Source organism: Mirounga angustirostris, unplaced genomic scaffold, assembly GCF_029215605.1.
Source record: "Mirounga angustirostris isolate CCGP_5_RB_7025 unplaced genomic scaffold, mMirAng1.0.hap1 SCAF_5, whole genome shotgun sequence".
NCBI lineage: Eukaryota > Metazoa > Chordata > Mammalia > Carnivora > Phocidae > Mirounga > Mirounga angustirostris.
This window is the reverse complement of record NW_026991713.1, coordinates 153,239,975-153,260,421: the sequence shown is the minus strand read 5'-3', so window position 1 is coordinate 153,260,421 and position 20,447 is coordinate 153,239,975. Positions and strand designations below refer to the sequence as shown.

General features: G+C 50.1%; 1 protein-coding gene across 1 annotated transcript in view; it reads right to left on the bottom strand.

The window, feature by feature from the left end:
• The window catches only part of XYLT1 (xylosyltransferase 1), a 299,327-nt gene that overhangs the window by 6,476 nt on the left and 272,404 nt on the right, over positions 1-20,447 (bottom strand). Inside the window, exons 9-11 of the mRNA XM_045875055.3 lie at positions 17,771-18,033; positions 11,405-11,600; positions 5,874-6,207 (exon numbers count right to left, since the gene is read on the bottom strand). Of these exons, the coding sequence (XP_045731011.1) occupies positions 5,874-6,207; positions 11,405-11,600; positions 17,771-18,033 (793 nt within the window). The remainder of the gene's footprint in view (positions 1-5,873; positions 6,208-11,404; positions 11,601-17,770; positions 18,034-20,447) is intronic.

Here is a 20,447-nt window from a genome sequence, read left to right as displayed (position 1 = left end):
ACGCTGCGTGCGGAGTCAGAGCAAGGGCTTGGCACGCTGTGGTCCTTGGGCCAAGTCTGGCCCACCAGGTGTGGTAAGTCAAGTCTGACCAAGACACAGCTGTGTCTCTTTGCAGACCTGCCGTCCGTGGCTGCTCCTGCCACCAGAGCACCACAGAGTCGTTGAGACAAACCGTGTGTGGCCCACAAAGCGGGAAAGGTCTACCGTCCAGCCCTTTACAGTAAAAGCTTGCTGGCCCAGGAGTTAGAGAGTGATGAGGATGTTTATCTGGATGAGGGGGGCAAGGGAGACCTCTCTGAGGTGCCACCCGAGCTGAGTGCTGGTTAATGGGAACGAGGAAGCCATCTGCAGATGGTGGCAAAGAATTCTGGGCAGAGGCAAAACCTCATTAAAGGCCTTTCTGCAAATCACAGAGCTAATGAGAGTCGCAGCCAAAGTTTGAGTCCGGGTCTGTTGACCTCAACCGGCTCTCTCCACAGCCCTGCTTTGCTGAGCAGCACCTCATGCGTGAGCATGCAGACGACAATCAGGGCACCTGGGTCTGAACCCACAGGGCTCACAGCCCTGGTGTGTGGCTTCCGGCGCGCCTGCTCTTTCCTTGACCATCAGAGGAGTACAGTACCTGGTACCTTAGAGCTCCGTGATGATTAAACGTGCTGATGTTAAGTGCTTACAATGGCACCTGGCATTAGTACCCAACATAACTTCCACAACTCAAACCCAAATAATCCACTTAGAAGGGGGCGCCTGGGTGGCTCAGTTGGTTAAGCGACTGCCTTCGGCTCAGGTCATGATCCTGGAGTCCCGGGATCGAGTCCCACATCGGGCTCCCTGCTCGGCGGAGAGTCTGCTTCTCCCTCTGACCCTACCCCCTCTCATGTACTCTCTCTCTCTCTCATTCTCGCTCTCTCACATAAATAAATAAATCTTTAAAAAAAAAAAAAAAAGTGGGCAGAAGACATCCAGATGGCCAACAGACACATGGAAAGACGCTCGACCTCACTCATCAGCAGGGAAATGCAAACCAAAGCCGCAAGGAGGTATCACCTCACACCTGTCAGAACAGCTAAAATCAGGGGGCGCCTGGGTGGCTCAGTCGTTAAGCGTCTGCCTTTGGCTCAGGTCATGATCCCAGCATCCTGGGATCGAGTCCCACATCGGGCTCCCTGCTCGGCGGGAAGCCTGCTTCTCCCTCCCCTACTCCCCCTACTTGTGTTCCCTCTCTCGCTGTGTCTCTGTCAAATAAATAAAATCTTTAATTAAAAAAAAACTAAAATCAAAAAGACAGGAAACAAGTGTTGGCGAAGACGTGGAAAAAAAGGAACCCTTGTGCTCTGTTGGTGGGAATGCAAGCTGGGGCAGCCACTCTGGAAAACAGTATGGAGGTGCTTCAGTTCAAAACAGAGCTACTCTAGGATCCAGCAATCGCACTACTGGGTATTTACCCAAAGAATATGAAAGCGCTAACTGCTAAACATATGTGGGCCCCTACGTTTATTGCAACATTATTTACAATAGCCAAGCTACGGAAGCAGCCCAAGTGTCCATCCATAGATGAATGGATAAAGAAGATGTGGTGTATACAGTGGAATATATACAGCGGAACAGTACTCAGTACCAACAAGAAGGAGATCTTGCCATTTACATCAACATGGACAGAGCTAGAGCGTCTAATGCTAAGTGACAAGACCATAGGATTTCACTCATGTGAAATTTAAGAAACAAAAACAAAGGAAAACAGAGACACAGGAAAAACCAGACTCTTAGATAGTGAGCTGCTGGTTGCCAGACGGGAGGTGGGCGGCAGGAGGAGTGCAAGAGGTGATGGGGGTTCAGAGTGCACTTGTCGTGATGCGCACGGGGGGATGTAAAGAATTGTCGAAACACTATATTGTACACCGGAAACTACATCATACTGCACGTGAATTATACTATATGCACACGTGGATGGCAACTTGGCAAAGACTAACTGCTTGGAGAAGTTTAGCCAGGATTATTAGGGTTGGTGTTATTAGTACACAACCCTTGTACACACACAAAGCCACAGGGCTGGTGTTATGCCCACTTTGCAGATGGGGAAATGGGTGGCCATCGTGCGAGACAGAGCTGCGGTTAGGTCCTAGACTGGCTGAGTCCAATGCCCGTTCTTGTCCTCACGATTCTCTACTTGTGGGCTCATCCACCAACTGGAAACTAAAAAAGCTTTTTTCCCCCTTAATTTTATTTTCATCTGGAAGCCAGTCTTTCCAAGACGTGGTTTCCCCATCTGTAAACTGGATACTCGTCCTTGCCCCAGTGAGACCCCCAGGGCTGGCAAGGGGCTCAGGAAGTTCATGTGCTCTATGAACAGTAAAGGGACACATCAAGAGGGGGCTATGACTACTTCCTGGGCTTACAGATGGGGAAGCAGAAAGTGCACACATTTGGGCTGACGGAGAGAAGCTAGACGTTTCTATTTTGGAGAAGTTCCCTCTTACTGCCTATTTCATTGCCAAACACAAAAATAGATTTAAAAAACTTACTGGCCACTGATTTATGTGAGTTGTCAGTTTTAGCCAGTCAGCTCTGGCTCGGGTGGAGATAGCTAGGTCTCCAAGACACGTCCTTATGGGACAGTGTGGCATTCAGAAAACAGTTCCCGTTCACCTGATGGTGGCTGTCCCCCTCAGCGGCAACCAGGATAGCTCAGATAATCTGCATGCTGTTTTCGAATATGTGCGGTATGGAGTGGGGTTCAAGAAGGAGGCAGAAAGACCATACACCTGCCCTTCTTAAAGTAACCAGTGGAATTAACAACATGCCTTATAAATCTGGCCCTAGCCCACCTCTTCCTGGTGCTGGCAGGCAGGGTGGGCAGCTCCTGGACCATCTGTCCGAGAACAGAGCCTGTTCTTTCTCGAGCAGTTCCTGCCTTGTCCACCGGAGCCTCTCAGTCCCTCCACATCTGCAGAGCTGGCAGTGGGGAGCTACCCAAACCCACAAAAGGCCGGACATGCAAAGTGAAAAGAGCAGCTAACAAGCATCTGAACGCGGGGAACCAAATATTGTGGCTGATGCAGAAAACCCTTATGAAAAATGAGGTTAATGCGGGAAATGCTATTACAGTACCAGCCCGTGATGCATGCCTCTATAATTAAATTTTCCTCAATTCCACCTCATCAGATTTCTTGAGATTACCAGGGACGCATCAATAGCAAATGACTCTTGATGAATCATTTTACAAATTGCATTGCTCCCACCTTCGTGTTCCCTGTCACTGGAACACTGTTAACAGACACACTTACTGATGGGTGGGGTGGGGGGTGCTGACCCCTGGCTCATCCTGGGCAGGGGAAGGAAGAGCCGTGCCATCTTCAGAAACTCCAAGGAGGAAAAAAAAAAAAGCTGGAAAAATCAGGACCCAAGTGAATGGTCCCAGGGTTTTTTTTCTCCCCCTGGAGTGGAGGACCGCTCCTTTGTTCTGTCTGACAGGTGTATCTGGAGCCAAGAGGCGAATGCTATTTCTATCATCCTCCTCTGCGTCTGGCTTTGGGAACTCTCAGGGACGCTAAGGATGGGAAACTCATCAGGAGGGCACTTGCTCGTGCCCAGCTAGTTTTGGAGGGGCTGTCTTTTGCCTGTTTCACAGGGGAGGGGGGGAGCAGACTTCCATCTCGAGAAAACATGAGGTCTGTATCTTTCTGCTTGCTCAGCACAGAAACTTAGCAGAAGTCAACAGGGTTCATGTCACACCCCCCTGTTCGGATCCCAGGCACCCCCTCCCCATGTCTTTGTCCCCTTCTCCTTAGGTCACTGGCTAAATGGCACCCAGCCCAGAACCCTTTTTACCCTAATAGAGGTTGTAATGTGTTTTTGGCTTCTGGGTTTCTGATCTGTTGGATGTAGACAGGTAATTTCAAATATCAAGAGACCCAGAAATCATGTTTCGAGGAATCTATTTTATGGATGTATCTGTATGGGCACAATTTTATTTATTTATTTATTTTATTTTTTAAAGATTTTATTTATTTATTTGACAGAGAGAGACACAGTGAGAGCAGGAACACAAGCAGGGGGAGTGGGAGAGGGAGAAGCAGGCTCCCCACGGAGCAGGGAGCCCGATGCGGGGCTCGATCCCAGGACCCTGGGATCATGACCTGAGCCGAAGGCAGACGCTTAACAACTGAGCCACCCAGGCGCCCCTGGGCACAGACAATTTTAGATTCAAGAATCTTTGCAGTGTTATCTGTACGACCACCACCAGAAGCAGCTATGTGTCTACTCACGGGGGAGACAGATGGATTCTGGGTCCTTAATCCAAAGGAATATGAGGCAGCAGGTAGCTTTAGATACACAGACTCAGAAAGTCCAAAGAGCAAGTCTCATGACAAAATTATCACTCCATTTTCCAAAAGCCAGCAATGTGTGACTTGTTTTGTATGTTCATGTTTATGCTTTAGAAACCTCCAGAAACCTCTAGAAGGATGAATACTCAAGTGTTGGCAGCGGTTCCTGCGGGAGGTAGGACTGAGCGGGGAGGAAGACCTCTCCAGTGATCAGAGGAGGAGATCAGAATGTCTGCTGGCAGGACGAGGACACAGAAAAATGTAAGTAAATTCTTCGGATGAGAAAAGAAAAAGGCAGCGGGAGCATTAGGAATCCAACATGCCTCTCCATGCCCAGCAGGAACCACCATCCTGATTTCGTGTCAACGACTCATTTCCTCACAGCTTTCTACAGACACGAGAGTCCTGAAATCATGTACTGGTGGCTGGGCATGCTTTTGAACTTTAAATATATGCACCCTCGTTATGACTTCTGCGATAATCCCCCTCAACGTTACGGTGTAGAGACTCATCCAAATCTGTGCACGGAGCGGAGTGGTGCTGGTGTTCCCGGCCACGCAGAGCTCCGCTATCTGGGCAGAGCCCATGGTGTCTATCCACCTGGATGTGGGCGTCTGGGCTGCTCCTGGTTTGGTGCCATTAGGAACAATTCTGCTCTAGGTCTGCACAGGTCTGTAGGGCACCCACCGAGACCTGGGATTTCTGTGCAGCACGGGTGTGTGTGGTGTGTGCATGGTGGTGTGAAGTGGGATCTCTTTTTGCTTTTCATTTGCATTTCTCTCATTATTCATGAGGCTGAGCATCCTTTTACATGTGTGTGGGCCATTTATGTGCTTTTTTTCTTTCTCCTTTGTAACAGGAGTTGGTAATCCTTTTTTTTTTTATAAAGGGCCGGATACTATTTTTGGATCTATGGGCCATGCAATCTGCATCACAATTACTCAGGGCTGCCACTAGTCCCGAGGAAACCAAAAGCAACATGTCAATGAATGGGTGTGGCTGTGTCCCAATAAAACTTTATTTACAAAAACAGGGAGTGGGCCAGATTTGGCCTGTGGCTTGCAGTTGGCTCTGATTTATGGGATTTCTTTACATATTTTGAAGGGACTTTTTTTATGTGTAGCAAATATTTTTTTTTACCAGATGTAGTGTCTTTTCTCCTAGCGTAGCATGTTTTTGATGAACAGAATTTCCTATTTTAATTATTGTTTTTAAAAAAGTGAGTAAGATTTGCTGAAACTCAGTATCTGCCTGGGTTTATTTCCCATCTTGTCTTAAATATGATCAGGGCTTTCTGGAAGTCCAGTGGGAGAGCAGGTAAGAATTAGATCCCTAATACCCAGACAGATGACATCACCTCAGCGTACAAGTAGAAAATTAGAAGGTTCTCTATGCAAACAAGCAGGAGAAAATACAGAGCAGAGAGCACTGTCCTCCGAGGCAGCCTACATGCCTCCCCCCATGTGAGTGGCACTGCCCACTGAGGAGGAGGACCCCAGAGACCCCCAGGATGAAATATTTCCCCGCAGAGACGCCGGGAGTACTCACCTGGTTTGATGGGCTGCCTGTTTGAGAAGGTCAGCGGTGCAACAAGGAATTTGGTCTCTGCAACTGGCACCCAGTGGTGAAGAATTTTCACTGTCCAGATCCCAGGCCTCAGGGGCAAGTTCAAAGGGGGCTTGTAGTGGGTGAACTCAGCAGTGGATTCAATCAGGATGTCGTAGGTGGCTGCGATGATGTTGACGGGATCCACCCAGATGACAGTCACGGTGACGTTGGGGCCCTTTCCCCATTTCTGCATGCCTACTGGCTCATCCATGGGCCCCAGGAGACCCCCAAAGTTACGGAAGAGCCGCTCCTTGGCATCCCACTCAGTGCCGACCTGAAACGAGAGCGAGTCCTCAAATCACTGAGCCTGAACTAGGTAGGGCACAGGGTCCCAGAGAGGCCTAAGATCCTGCTCATAGGAATGCATATACCCATTTTATAGTTGAGGAAACTGAGGATCCCAGTAGGTCACCTGCACAAGACTGCACAAATAGTAGTAAGCAGAAGATTTGGGATTTGGACCCGGTCTGGGGGATTACAAGGCCTGTGGTCCGTTCATTAAATTCTTGGGCCTCCTGTGCCTGACGCAGGGTTCGTGCTTTGGAAAGAAAACATACCACGTGCACTGAATGAATGAATGTCTGCTGGCAGGCCATCCCCAGGAAACGTACACCTCCCCCTCCCCCCCCACACAGCAGGTACAGCTGGTTTCCACTTCAGTGCTCAGTCTTCTAGATCGGGCACCTCCATTTCGTGTGACGTTCTGAACAAGGAGGGTCCCTCAGCCCCTCCTATCAGGGCAGGAGTCCACATGGCTTTTCTAGGAAGCCCCAGCTGTGGCCTCCCCACAGCGCTCAGAGCTGGACCTCGGGGGTGGGGGGTGACTGTATGATCCATCCTTCCTGCCAGCCAGCTGGAGATGTGTCTCTGGCCGGGAGTCCGCTCTCGGCTTCCCTCCTGCTTCTGTTGCCTGCAGTGTACGGTCTAGCCAGGAGCCAGGAAGTCCTTGTGAATCGTCCTCTTGCTGCTCAAATGCGCCCGTGGCTGGCGTCACTGTGCTTTCCAGGTGCCTAGCACTGGGCCTGGCACACAGCAGGTGCTCAGTATCTGTGGAATCAGCGAGTGAATGACTCTTCGGCTCACCCAGGAGGCTTCATCTGGAGTTTCTGAAGACCCAGCATGTGGGCATGCTGGTAGCGGATGACGAGCACACTCGAAGGCTCGCCGGTTCCCGTGGTCTTTCCACGACCAGCTTCTCCAATGAGTGTGCACATGTTGGGGTGAGGGACACCGGCTGTGAGGTGCCAGTGGGAGCCGGTTGACTTTCTCGTTCTTGCCACGAGGTCCTGTGTCCGTTCTTTCTCCGAGACACAGAGCTCCGTTGCTCATATTTACCCAGCGCTGAGCGCTTCGATGCACTGGCCTGCGTGACTCTCTCAGCTCCGTGAAGGGGAGACCCCGTCATTATCCTCCCATCACAGATGAGAATGCCGAGGCTCAGAGCACTTAGGTCCCTTGCTGGGGCCGGTGAGAGGCAGAGCCGGCACGGGGCCCCCAGAGGCTATGTTCTTAACCGCGTCTTCTGTATCAGCCTCTTGTTCACTCCCTCACACGTTCATCCAACACCAACATGCCGGATGCCTGATGCCCACAGGGGATGCACACCCCCTTCCTGCCGCCGTGCGCTCCCAGGCTCCGTCTTTAGACAACAGCCTCCAGACTGGGACTGAGGGGCTGTCCCAGCGGAGCTGAGGCACTGACTGCGGTAACATTCCTGCAGGGACGGGTGGCCCTCCCAGATGGGTGGCGTTTGGGCATTTCTACCGCCCCTGCCCAGCTCCTCCCGAGGCCCCTGGTGCCAGCACAGTGGCTGCATCAGGGCAGGAAGGAAACCCGTAGCAGTTAGTGAAGAAATGAACGAGGGAGTGAGCAAGATTCCAGCTAGCCTCCGAATCTTGAGATGTCTCTGAAGAAACCCAATCCTGTCCCTTCCCTACCTGCAACCCTCTTCAGCACCTCAGGATTCTCAAGTCTGGTCTCTCACCCCATCCTGTGAGGTCTGGTCCCTTTTTGTCCCGCTTCATCTCAACCCCTCGCCCTCCCCTCCACTCACCCCTGCTCTGGGCCACCTGGATTACTCTCGGTGCCTCCATGAGGAGGGCGCTCTCTCGTCTCTGACCTTCCGTTCGTTCCTGGCCTTCTGGCTTGAACAGTCTGCCTTTGTTTCCCCTCCCTCCTGACCAGCTTCTACTCCTCAGGCAGACCTCAGCCGAGGTGTCTCCTCTACTCAGAAGCCTTCCCCGTTAGAGGCACCACCCATCTCGGGGTTTTTTGGCACAGTATTATAAATTTTAATTTATGCATCTCTTCCCTTAGCTCAGGAGGGTCAACTCCACGAGGAGAGGGACTGTATCTGGCTTGCTCACCAGTGTATCTCTAGAGCCTAAAGCAGTGCTGATCACGTGGTGGGTGCTCAGTCTCTCTCTTTCCTTCCTTCCATCCATGCCTCCAACCTCTAACCATATCATGAATGATGAGGGGCTGAGCACACGGACATCCCTATGCGCCAGGCCCTCCACACACTGGCTTTCCCATAGATACTAACAAGTGGATGAATGGTCACAGAAGGAATGGGGTCCTTCTTAAAGAAGGGCTTTGTGACCAGTTAGGGGAGGCCACTCCAGAACAGTATCCTTGGATTCCCCAAAGAAATGGGGGTGAGCAATCCTCTGAAGTCTGAGCTCTAAAACCAAGACAACCCAAGTGGAAGATCTGTGGAGCAGCTATCAACACAGAAGCTGGCTCTCATTTCCAATCCGAGGAGAGTGAGCGGAAGGCTAGATGCCACCCCCCAGTGCGCGCGGGGCTGGGGCTGCCTGAGATGGGGCCCTGCTGCTATCACACCCTCTGGGGCTTCGAGATCTTCTCATGGACTCACTGGCCACTTACTACACAGTGATCACTACTCAAACTGAAGTCCTTGTTCAAGTTCACCATGTCACTCCCCAACTTCAAACCCACTAAAAGTCTCTCACTTGCATTTAAAATACAATCTGAGCTTTTTTCCGGGGCCTTCAAGCCCCCTCACGATCTGCCTCATCCACTTTGAGACCTTCCTTCTGCTGCCCTCCCTCTCACTCACTGTGCTCTGGCCACACTGGCCTTGCTGCTCCTTGAGTGTGCCCAGCTCCTTCCTGGAGCCTCAGGGCCTTTGCACATGCTCTTCTGCTTGGACTGCTTCAGACCTCCCCGTCACTGGCTCTTTTATAGCTTTCAGCTCTACCGTAGTTACCTCCTTAGAAAAGCTTCCCAAATGAACATCCCATTGAAAGTCGTCCCCATCGGCCTCTTCAGCCCTTGGCAATGACATCAACGAAGTTTTATGTTCTTTATAATACTTGCCATTAGCTGAAATGTTTTTGTTTATTTATTTGCTCACTCACAGGCTGACTGCCCCACCTGACTACAGTTCCAAGGCAACAAGAGCCTGACCTGTCTAGTTCACCATGGCCTCTCCTGCACTAGGGTATCGTAGCCACTTGGTGACTCTCTGCTGAAGGAACGATCATCTTTTCTGCAGGCCACTAGCATGGGGCTCCCGTGGGAGGGAGAAGTCATTTCTGACTGCTCAGCGACACTGGCTGTCTGCTGAGAGCCAGGCCCTGAGCGGGGAGCCCTGGGGCTGTGCCACCACGAGGGGGATCCCCTGTGGTTCTTCCTTTCCCTCCTGTCCTGGTTTGCCTTAAAAACTATTAGGACTTCAGAAAAAAGTACAGACTATAAACTTTGGGGCTCCCTGCATCACACACTGTTACTCTGCCAGAGATCTGGGTGGTTCTCACATCAAAGTTACCAGCCCTACAGTAGGAACCCTCACAAATCACTAGGCACAGAGTGGCCACCCTCATCTGTCACTGCCAGAAGTGCCCCGTGACCCAACGGCTGGCTCATCAACAGGGACAGCCCAGCCGCCAGGCATCCATCTCGTTAATGGGACATTAATGTCTTCAACTGGCCGCCTGGGCCCCCAGCGCAGAATCCAACTGGGGCAGTGTTTTAACTGCCCCCTGACGCTAGTAATATATGGAGGCGGCTCCCATGGCAGCTTGGATCCAGCCAATCCATTTGGATCCTTAATTGAAAATGGTGGCTTCACAAGAAACCCCAGTCCGTAGGGCATAGATGGGCCAGGTGGGGCCATGGGTAGCTGGGAAGGGACTGGCATGGACCGTATAAGCAGGTGAGATACTCCCCCCCAAAACCCCCCAACTCCCAGCCCTTTTAAGAATACTTCGAGAATACTCCGTATTCTAAAACCAGACTCTTCATCCCTAACCCAGCAGCCACACTCATGGGGAATGCTGAACTCCGGGGATTAATCACCTCCTTTAGCTTCTTGCAGAGATGGGGAAGGCAGAAATTGGGTACTGGAGGTTGGTGTGGGCCAGCCCTCACTAAGCTGGATCGTGCTTCCCTTCTGCAGCGTCTCCCCTGCCCCCAAGTGCGTGCACTCCATTCAGAAATCATATTCGGCATCTCCAGATGCCATGTGCAGGGAACACGGCAGTGAGCAAGAGGGACATGGTCCCAGCTTTCTCGGGGACAGCTGACAAGTGATTAGAGAAATCAACGAGATGATTTTGAATGGTAAATGCTACAAAAACAGTAAAATAGGTATGTGTCAAGTGGAGAATGGAGCTCTTGTGCACATGGGTGGGCAGGGAGGGCTTCTCAGAGGGTACACCATTTAGATTTAGATCAGAATAGCCAAAAAAAAAAAAAAAAGCTAGCCCTGTGGAAATGTGAGGCAAAGTATTTTAGGCAGCAGGACCGGCACCTGCCAAAAGGCCAGACCAGGTCTGCAGGTAGGGCTAATGTGACAAGGGTGGTGCTGGGCAAAAAAATAAAATTGCATCCTATGGATCCATGCACCCGTCCATCTGTCTAACCACTGGCCCACCTGCCTGCCCACCTATCCATCCATCCACTCATTTCATCCAATGACTGATCTGAATAAACCCCGGCACTAGGAACTAGGGAGACAGAAGCACCATGAAGCATGAAATTTGTGGCCACAGAGACCCGGGCTTAATTTGAGCTCTTCCACTTCCTAGCTGTGATCCAGAAAAATCCCTGGCCCTCCATAGGCCTCAGCTCTCTGACCTGTAAAAGGGGACTAATGCCATTGCTTCATTAGGAAACTCGTCTGTCACGGTCTATGACCAGTAGAGGTCAGGAATCACTGGCTGGGATGAAAATTGAAGAGGAATACAGAGTCTACTGTAAAAAACAGATCACAGCTCCAGGTTGGTTCGGCCCGCTGATCCCGGCCGCCCTCCGTCTCTCTCCCCCCAGCCCTGTTTAAGATCCCGGTTCCCGTGTTCGGGGCTGGAGGAGCCTCTCTAGGCACAGGGGTGCTATCTTTGGGGCTCCCCAAGTCCCCTTCCCCCCATTTCCATCGCCAAACATCAGACTGGCCAACAGAACCCAGCAGAACAGCTGGAAAAGACCATGAAAGCGCGGCCTCCCACCTCGGAAAACTGGAGCCTCCCGAAGTCACTGGGCGGGCTTGCAATCTTGAAGACCTTCTTTGGCATCACCCACGTCTCCAGGGTCTCCAGTTTGCTCACGGCCAGATTGGTGGCATGATGCTTGATCAGAAAGCCCTGGAAGCGGTCCGCGAGGAAGTAGAGGTGGACAGATGCTGGGTGGCCCATCGGGTAGTACCTGGAACACACACACACAGTCTCACGTGAGCTCAGGGGGCAGGGCCCGAGGCGCGCAGGCTCACAACACAGCGCGCTGCCCCATCCCCACAGCAGGCCCTGTTTTATCTAGTGCTGACCACAGGCCCTTTGCACCATCCCCGAAAGCTGTTCCCTGTGCATCTCAGATCTCAGTCACCCCCAATGACTTCCTGGCTGATTATCAATGTAAAACCGCTAACTGTACAAAAGCACAATAAAGAAAATAAAAATTATTACTTCTGATGTTGCTTCCCATAGAGGATGTCAGCTCACAGATATTTATTGATCCTCCAGTGCCAGGTACTAGGAAGGGCCAATGGTGGGCCAGTGATGCCATAGTGATGGATTTCCTCTCAGCCTGATTTTCTATGCATATATTTGCATAAATCTTACATGCCTGGGATCATAACATACATACTGGTTATATCCTGTTTTTTGCTTCATAGTATTTCCCGAGCATTATCACATGCCTTTGAAATGTCTCTGAAAACATGATTTTTGTGTGTGGGCACACACACTACTCCACAGTGTGCAATGACATATTTCATAGAGCAAGTTCATCATTGGATGCTTAACTTTTTTTTTTGGCCATTCTGAACAATGCTGCCTTAAACATCTCTGAACAAAACTATTTTGGGGGACATCTCTCCTTCTATGTTGTCTCCAACAGGCTCTCAGGTCTGCTGTCCACCTTTATCAGAAAGGTTGTACTGATTTATGCTCCCACTGTCCTCACCCACAGCACTGGATCTTATCCTTAAAATTTATTGCCCATTTGAGATACATACATACATACACACACACACACACACACACACAAATAGGTAGCTCGTGAAGATACATGCCTTTGATATTCCAAGTCTCGCTGGCTGAAAGGGGCAGGGAAGCTAAGCAGAGATCACCCCGAGGAGGCGGGGAGCCAAGAGGGGAAGGTTGTGGACAGCCCCGCACTTTGTCCTTCCTACGTGTGAATAAAAGCTGCCAGCTTCGGCAGGGTGTAAATGGCACAGCACTCAGCGGGTGCTGGTGGCCCCTCGGGGACAGCGTCCCACAAATCCCTGTCCCCCTTGGCCTTCCTTCCCTCTGGTTCCAGTCAGGAGCGGGCGTCTTTGTGTCCAATGATGATGGTGAGGGGAGCCGCCTGCCTGGGTGTACGCAGCTCCCAGCGTCACTGCCTAGTTATCCGGATACCTCCCGGGCTCTGAGAAGAAAAAGCCTGCGCTTGTCTTGGGACTGCTCGCTGGGCATTTGTGGCTCACGCAAACCTGCTTCGGGGCTGGACACTGGGAGCCGACAACCCTCCCCTCCCATCCCTGGACTGTGCTGCAGAACCTTCTACCATCTGTGCCGTCCCATCCAGGAGCGACCAGCCCCTGCTGACTCCTCGTGGCTCCTGAGCACTTGAGATGAGGCTAGTGTGACTGAGCAACTGAAATTTTAGTTAATTTAAGCCTGAAGTGCCGGCTTGTGGCTGGTGGCAACGGTGGACAGCGCAGGTAAGAGTTCTGGAAGGGTCTTGCGGTGGCCTGCATTCATGTCCCCGGGTCTTCCCCTCTCCCGTCCCCACGCTGTTTTCCACCTCACTCTACATGTCTCCATGCGCCACTGAGGCAGTCTCGCTCTCCCTCTCAAATCTGCAGAATTGGCGGAAGGGGAGTCACGCGGGTTCTGAGCCACGGCCTCCAGAAGCCTTGCCCATTTCTATTTGACTTTCTGGCTCTTCTGTGACTACTGAGAGAGCATGCGTGAGTTAGCCCGCTGGAGAACAAGCCACCCCAGTTGTCCCAGCCGAAGCCATCCTAGATGCGGTGACGATTCTCAGCCAAGAATGCAGAGGACCCCCCGCCCCTGACCTGCAGCTGGCTGCAGATGCAGGAGAAGCCAGTGGAGACTGGACGCTGCCCAGCTGACCCACCAACTTGGGCACTGTGTGGATTCTTATCCAAAACTCTGATTCGAGGCTTGTTACACAGCATCGTTGCGATAGATACCCTGTCGCTGTTTGTTCTGTAAGGTGGGTGGGGTCAGTGCAGGTGGACAAAAAGCAGGAGAGCTTGTCATGGGAGTCAAAACAAGAAAGCAGTTCCAGAAGGGAGTGGTCAGTTGTACTGGGTGCTGTTAAGGGGTCAAGTAAATGAGCCAAGGTCAAGCATTCTAGAAACCCAGGAGTTAAGGCTCTGATGGCTTGCTTTCCCTCACCTTCTGTCAAGAAATCCTGTTGTCACCACCTGCATCCATCCTCTCTTCTCCTTATGCACTGCCAGAATCCTGGTCCAAGCCACCACTGTGCCTCACCTGGACCTTTCCAGGAGCTTCCTTACTTGTCCCTTCCTATTTCTTTGTCTACTGTCACCTATTCCTAGTAGCCATGTCCACTGTCCACTGCTTAAATACCACAAGTGGTTTGCTTCATGCTTGTGATAAAATCTAAACACCCAACCTGGTCTACAAAGTCCTGCCTCTTTTCTCTAGCCTTGTTTTGTTTCCCTTTGCCTCAAACTCCCACCTTCTAGCCACGTGGCTTTTATTTTGGATTCCTGAACATGCTAAAAGCTCATTTAGCTTTTGCACAGGATATTCTCTTTGCTGGAGATGCTCTTCTCCTTTGCACAGGGCCTTTGCACAGGATATTCTTTTTGCTGGGAATGCTCTTCTCCTTTTCCATTGCGTGTCTGGCTCTGTATTGCCATTCTGCATAAATGTTACCATCCCACGGAGTTCTTCCTTGACCACTGAATCTTACATCACCAACTCATTGCTACCAAATGGCTTTACCTTCATCCTCAGCAAAGCCTTTACTCTTATTGATCTTTTGTTTCTCTTTACATGTGCTTAGGTACTGTCTTGACACTAGAATGGGAAAGCCTTGAACTCAGAGGTCTGGTCTGTCTAGGTCATGGCTGAGCGCCCAGTGACACGTGGCAGATGCTCAATCAATACATGTTGATTGGGTGAAAATTCTAGAAAGATTTTCTCTTGAACCTTTTGCTTCTAAAGTGCATGTAGGGCACAGGTCACCCAGGACTGAATACAAAGTCCTTTGATACCTCCTCTTGACTGGATATGGTACTTAAGCCATTAAAATAAAGACGAGAGGTAGTTTTGATTAGCTGTGATACGATATAACCTAAAGGCCACCACAGATGCATCCACTTGGCCCAAAGGTGTCTTTCTTACTTAAAATAATGTGGGCACTGAAAAAATCAGATTCACAGAAAAATCTGGATTTCTAATTTCTCTTGAAAAATCAGGAGACGTGTTGGCAACTTCAAGCCTATTAATTCCCTTAGGGCAAGAATGTGCTGGAGCTCAGAACGAGGGCCCATGGGGGCTCCAGACTGGTACGGTCAGCCCACCCTACAGGGGTGAGCAACGCCACCTGCCACCCACCTGTTCCCGGACAGCATTTGAGTTTGAGTACCTGTATTAAAATACTGACAGTCTTATCTCTGGATGGTGGCTCGAAAGCAAACTTGATTTTTTTTTTTTGTTCTCTCAGTCTGCCATTTCAAAAATTTCCGCACTGAACATGTGTTATTTTATAATGAGGAAACAAATCAATAGACATTATTTCTATGAAAAGTTATACTATAGACTGGAAAGACAATTTGCATGAAATGCCCAGAGGAAATGAGGCTCCTGAAATAAAGTTTTCACTTGCTATTTCCCCAGACACCCCAGGGGCAGGAATTCACTCTCTTTTGCCTTTTGGGATAAGGGTCCTTTATCCTGATTTATTTGCAGGAGCATATCCATAAATACATCCACTTTGCCCACAGCAAGGCACAATGGCTCTACTATAATAAAAAATGAGGTAGAAGCCAAAGGATTCCAGGCCCCATTCCAAACTTGATGGCTTGTTTTATCCCAAAACAAATACCAGGAGAAAATCTCAACAACCCTAAATGAATTGGGGGTGTCTTTTGGAATTTCCTATATATGGTCATTTGCCTTATAAATTCCATGAAGTCTGGGACTACAACTCTTCTTGAACAACATTCACCTCCAAAGCGTTGGGCACTGTGTTTCCTACAATGATGGGCGCAATGGCTCTGCAGGCAAAGATTCTGTCCCAGGCTAGCAGGAGGGGAAAGACACTCGTGGATGACCTTGACCCCTGGCACCGCAGCTATCCACCATGAGAGTGCTGGAGGGAAGTCTGAGCTACTTTCAGCTTGGGAGGGGGAGCCCCTGAGAAGCTTCGCAGAGGATGTGGCACTGGAGCTGACCTTCAAAGACTGGGCAAGGGTGGGCTGTGCAAGGGAACGTGCCGAGCAAAGGGAACCACGGACAGTCAAGGAGCAGTTCATACCACCGGTTAGGGAGCGTGCAGCTCCCACACCCAGCTCACTGTTGACTGCTTGTGGCAGCTTCATGGTAACAGCAAGCAACTGAGACATCCAGAGTGACATGCGCACTTAGTGAGCACTTAGCATGTAAAACGCTGTTAAAACATGGATAATAATAACAGTAATACATAACTCATAAGGTAGTGTTTGAAGATGGTCTCCGTTAAAACTCGCACCAGCTTATGCTACGAGGCTTATTATTAGTGTACCCATCTTACAGATGAGGGAACTGAGGCATAGAGAAGTTAATGGCTTGTTCAAGGTCAGCAGGTAGTAAGTACAGTCCTGGGTTCCTAACCCACCCTGGTCTCCCTTCAAACCAGACTAGAACTTGCCGAGAGAGGAGAGGGAAGTCTGAGGCCAGGAGAAGAGAATGAATGGAAGCTGGCTTGCTGCAGCCCTGTAGCCCAGCTGGCTATGTGCCAGACACCGGGAGGACACTTTGCCACGTTTTCAGGCTTTTAGGGAACAAAATGGTTCCTCTTCCCTTCTCCTTCTTCCGCTCTCCAGAAGAGGGAAGAGCGGGGCAAGGAGGGACACCAGGGGAGGCCTCAGTGTAGACAGTTTGTGGTTCAAAAAAAAAGGTTTCTCTTTGTAGTTGAAAGAGGGAGGTGGGATGAAGAGGAGAACGGAAAACAAGAAAGAGAAGGAGAGTGATTAGAGGCACTTCTGGGAATCCATCCTAAGGAAATAATCAGAAAAGGGAAGGAAAGAAAAAAGGCTTTTGCACAAAGACAGTCATCAGAACGTTATTTACAATGGTCCATTACTGACAATGCAACAGGAAAGGACTGGATGAGGCAAACTCTGGAATTTCTACTCAATGGAATCCTTGTGGGCATTAAAGAAGATCATTATCATTAGGGAAGCTGCAGAACAGCATAGGCAAAACGGGGCTAATATTATAATGCCAAATGAAAAACAGGATTCCAAATTCTTATTGCAATTATGTAAATATCTGCAATGCATATTGCTGGTAGGGAAGAAAAGGCACACAAAATGACAAAGCTGGTTGGCTTAGGGAAGGTGGCGGGGGGCGGTGGTGAATTGCTCTCCTACTTTTCCCTCTTCTTTCCATATATTCTAGAACACTCTTTCTTGAAGTGTCAACTGGTACCAAGGGGGCTGAGATGATTCTAAGGGATCCCTGAACGTCTTAAATAATAGGTCTGCATTTTAATGATGTTTTCGGTGATATTTTTAGGTGTGCCAACCATAGTATGTTTGTGTTTTAAAAAAGAGCCTTTATTTTTCAGAGATACCTATTAAAATACTCATGACTCAGATGAGAGTCTGGGCTTTGCTTCATTCAAATTGATCTGGGAGGAGGGGTAAGTGGGCAAAAGCCAAGAGGAAATCGCCTTGGCCCGGAGCTAGAAATCACTAGAACTGGGTGATGGGGGTATGGGGTTGCACTCTACTATTTCGTATCTACTTGACATCTTCTGTAAGAAGAATTAAACAAACAAAAGTACTGTATTTCCATGGTTCCCTTCCGTGTAAGGCAAACATGCCTATTTAATGTGGGGACATAAAGCTTCCTTCTAAGATACACAGACTTCGCATAAAGAACGGGTGCGCCGCCAGGACATAATTAGGTAAAGAGAAGACGTGGTGTTCTGCAAAAATAGTTGTGGGACCGCGGCTTAGAGCAGATGAACTCGGGCCATGGGGATGGTTCGGTTGCTTTTTAGGTCAGGGGAGACGCGGAGAAGCGCGCGGTCCCCACCCCACCCCACAGTCCTTCCGGTGCTGTGCGCCCCTCCCCGCCCTCCCCCTGCCTGCCCGCCCACGGACTCACCGGCAGCTATTCTCCCCTTCCACGTGCAGTGACGACTCGGCCCTTCGGAGGCCCTGGCGGGCGAAGGAGTGATACAAGGTGAGCGCCACGTCGCTCAGGCTGTGGGTACCGTCCGGCTCATCGTACACGTTCTCCCAGTAGGATCGGAGGCCCGGGGTGCCCGCAGGGTAGTTCCCGTACAGGTAATAGTCCAGCTGCCCGATGATTTCCTGATTCACCACAGCTTCGAATTTTCGGGCAAAGAAGGTGGGCCTGGCAGTCTGCTGTGCTCCCGGGCGGGGCGGGGCGGGATGGGGGGGGGCAGGGAAGAGAATAAAAAGAGCAACGTCAGCAAGCGGGGTGGGGGTTTTAGGAGCAGGGCTCTGCAGCCAGCCTGTCTGGATCCCGATCCCAGCTCTGACACTTACTAATCTCTCTATCCTCAGTTTCCTCATCTGTAACATGGAGATAAGAAGAAGTGTGTCAGGAATGAATGAGTTAATATTTGCAGAGCATTTAAAGCAATGATGGGCACATAGCATCATTTAAATGTCCGTTAAATAAATGACATTCTAGATGTTTATAGCGGAGATGGATCTCAAAAATCATTTAGCTGGAGGTCCGGGACAAATACAGCCTGCAGGTATATTTTAGTTGTCCAGCAGAATGTTTTAAAATTGAATTAGCTGGCAGTAGTTAAAAGGTACCAGAGTTCACAGAAACAACTTTTGGCTTCCCTTTAAGCAGAAATAGACCTGGCAACCCCAGGCCCATGTTCCCAGAAGGGAACGACCTCCTAAAGCTGAAGGGCAGCTCTCCCTGTAGATATGCACAGACGCTTCCGCTCACCTCAGTCCCCACCACTCCCTGTTGCCTCCTGGGCATTGCCAGTGATTGACAGACTCACAAGGAACAGCCCAGAGGTACTGGTCGGAGTCTCTGCGAGGGGGGCTTAGGAATCTACATTCTTAACAGATTTTTGAGGGGATTCGTTTGCTGAGGTTTGAAGAGAATGTGACACCGGAACCGGGGCTCACACCACTGCCAACTGAATAGCTTTAAAAAAGTCCAGATTCTGGGGGCGCCTGGGTGGCTCAGTCCGTTAAGTGTCCGACTCTTGATTTCGGTTCCGGTCATGATCTCAAGGTTGTGAGATCGAGCCCTGTGTTGGGCTCTGCACTGCACATGGAGCCTGCTTAAGAGTCTCTCTCTCCTTCTCCCTCTGGCCCTCCCCGACTTCCCTCTTTAAAAAAAAAAAAAAAAAAAATTCAGTTTCTGGAGTCCTTCCCCAGACCTACAGTGTCAACATCTCTGGAGATGAGGTTTAGGAATCCGTAACCAAAAAAGTTTCCTAGGTGATCATGAAGACCACTTATGTAAACCAAGTTTTCAAGGAAACAGAGGCCCAGAGAGGGAAAGGGACTTATCTAAGGTCACACAGCAAGATAATCCTTACTCTGCTACTCAGCTCTGCTGGTGTCCAGTGAAGCAGCCACATAGTAAGCACAGCCTTGGCCAATGAATGGCTGTGGCTATTTTCCAAAAACCTGTACTTACAAAAGCAAGATTTGGCCCAGGGGCCGTAGTTGGCTGACCCCGGTCTAGGGCTATGGGAACAATGAAAGCACAGCCCCTCGCTTGAGGAGCTTAGGGTCTAGTGCTATTACGGACCTTCAACTGGGTCTGGTACTGTTGTCAGTGCAGTGGATTAGTAACAGTACTAATGACAATAAAAACCGCTGAGCACACACTCTCTGCAGAGCACTGCGTTCATGTCACCACCTCGAATCCTTCAATCAACTCTGCAAAGCAGGCATGATGACCCCCATTTTATGTATAAGGAAGCTGAGCTCAGAAAGGGGAAGTGATATATACAGACTCACACATCCGCAGGATTCGAACCCAGATCTGAGGACTCAAATACTGCATCATCCTAGGATTGAGCTGCTAACTGAGCAAACAAACATCCTTGGTATTATTCTGAACATCCTCTCACTTCCCTGCTTTATGAACCCTGTGGTGGTCTGTGGATAATATTAATAATATTCTGGCCCTCTTTGTGGTGGAGGGTCAGTTCAGTTCCCTTACAGTAGCGCTGAAAAGAGTCAGACCACTTGGGTTCAAATCCTTACTCTGCTACTTTCCAGCTATATAGGTCTTTGGGGAAATCACCCAGGGCCTCAGCTTCATCCTTGAAATGGGTATAATCCTAGAGGTACTTAGCATAGAGTCTGGCACACAGGATCATCTGCTATTATGATCTATTGTCACTACCCCCTGAAGCCTGCAACAAGAAGCTTCTAGATCTTCATGTTCTGGGGCAAGAGAAGTGGACTCGGGGGCCAGGCAGCCTCCGGTCTCTGCCTGTGATTCTCTATTCCCAGCTGGATCTTCTAAAAGGGCATGTTTCTAGATTTACCACTCTTCTTCGAACAAGAACTCTGAGTTCCTTACAGGCAGCAGTTTCTTGAGTCTAGATATTGGGGGATATTCTGGATCTTTGTTTACTGTGAAAGAAACAGCTGTGAGCATGTGCGAGGCCTCCGTGTTGGCCTGTTTTTACCAGAGACCACGATGCCCCCAGGAGGCTGGGGCTGGAACACGAAGGCTGCCCCGAGCAGCGCGGCTGCTTGCTCTCAACGATGACGGTCCTTTGCCTCGAGGGCAACAATTGGTCCTCTACAAAAGTGGGAATCCT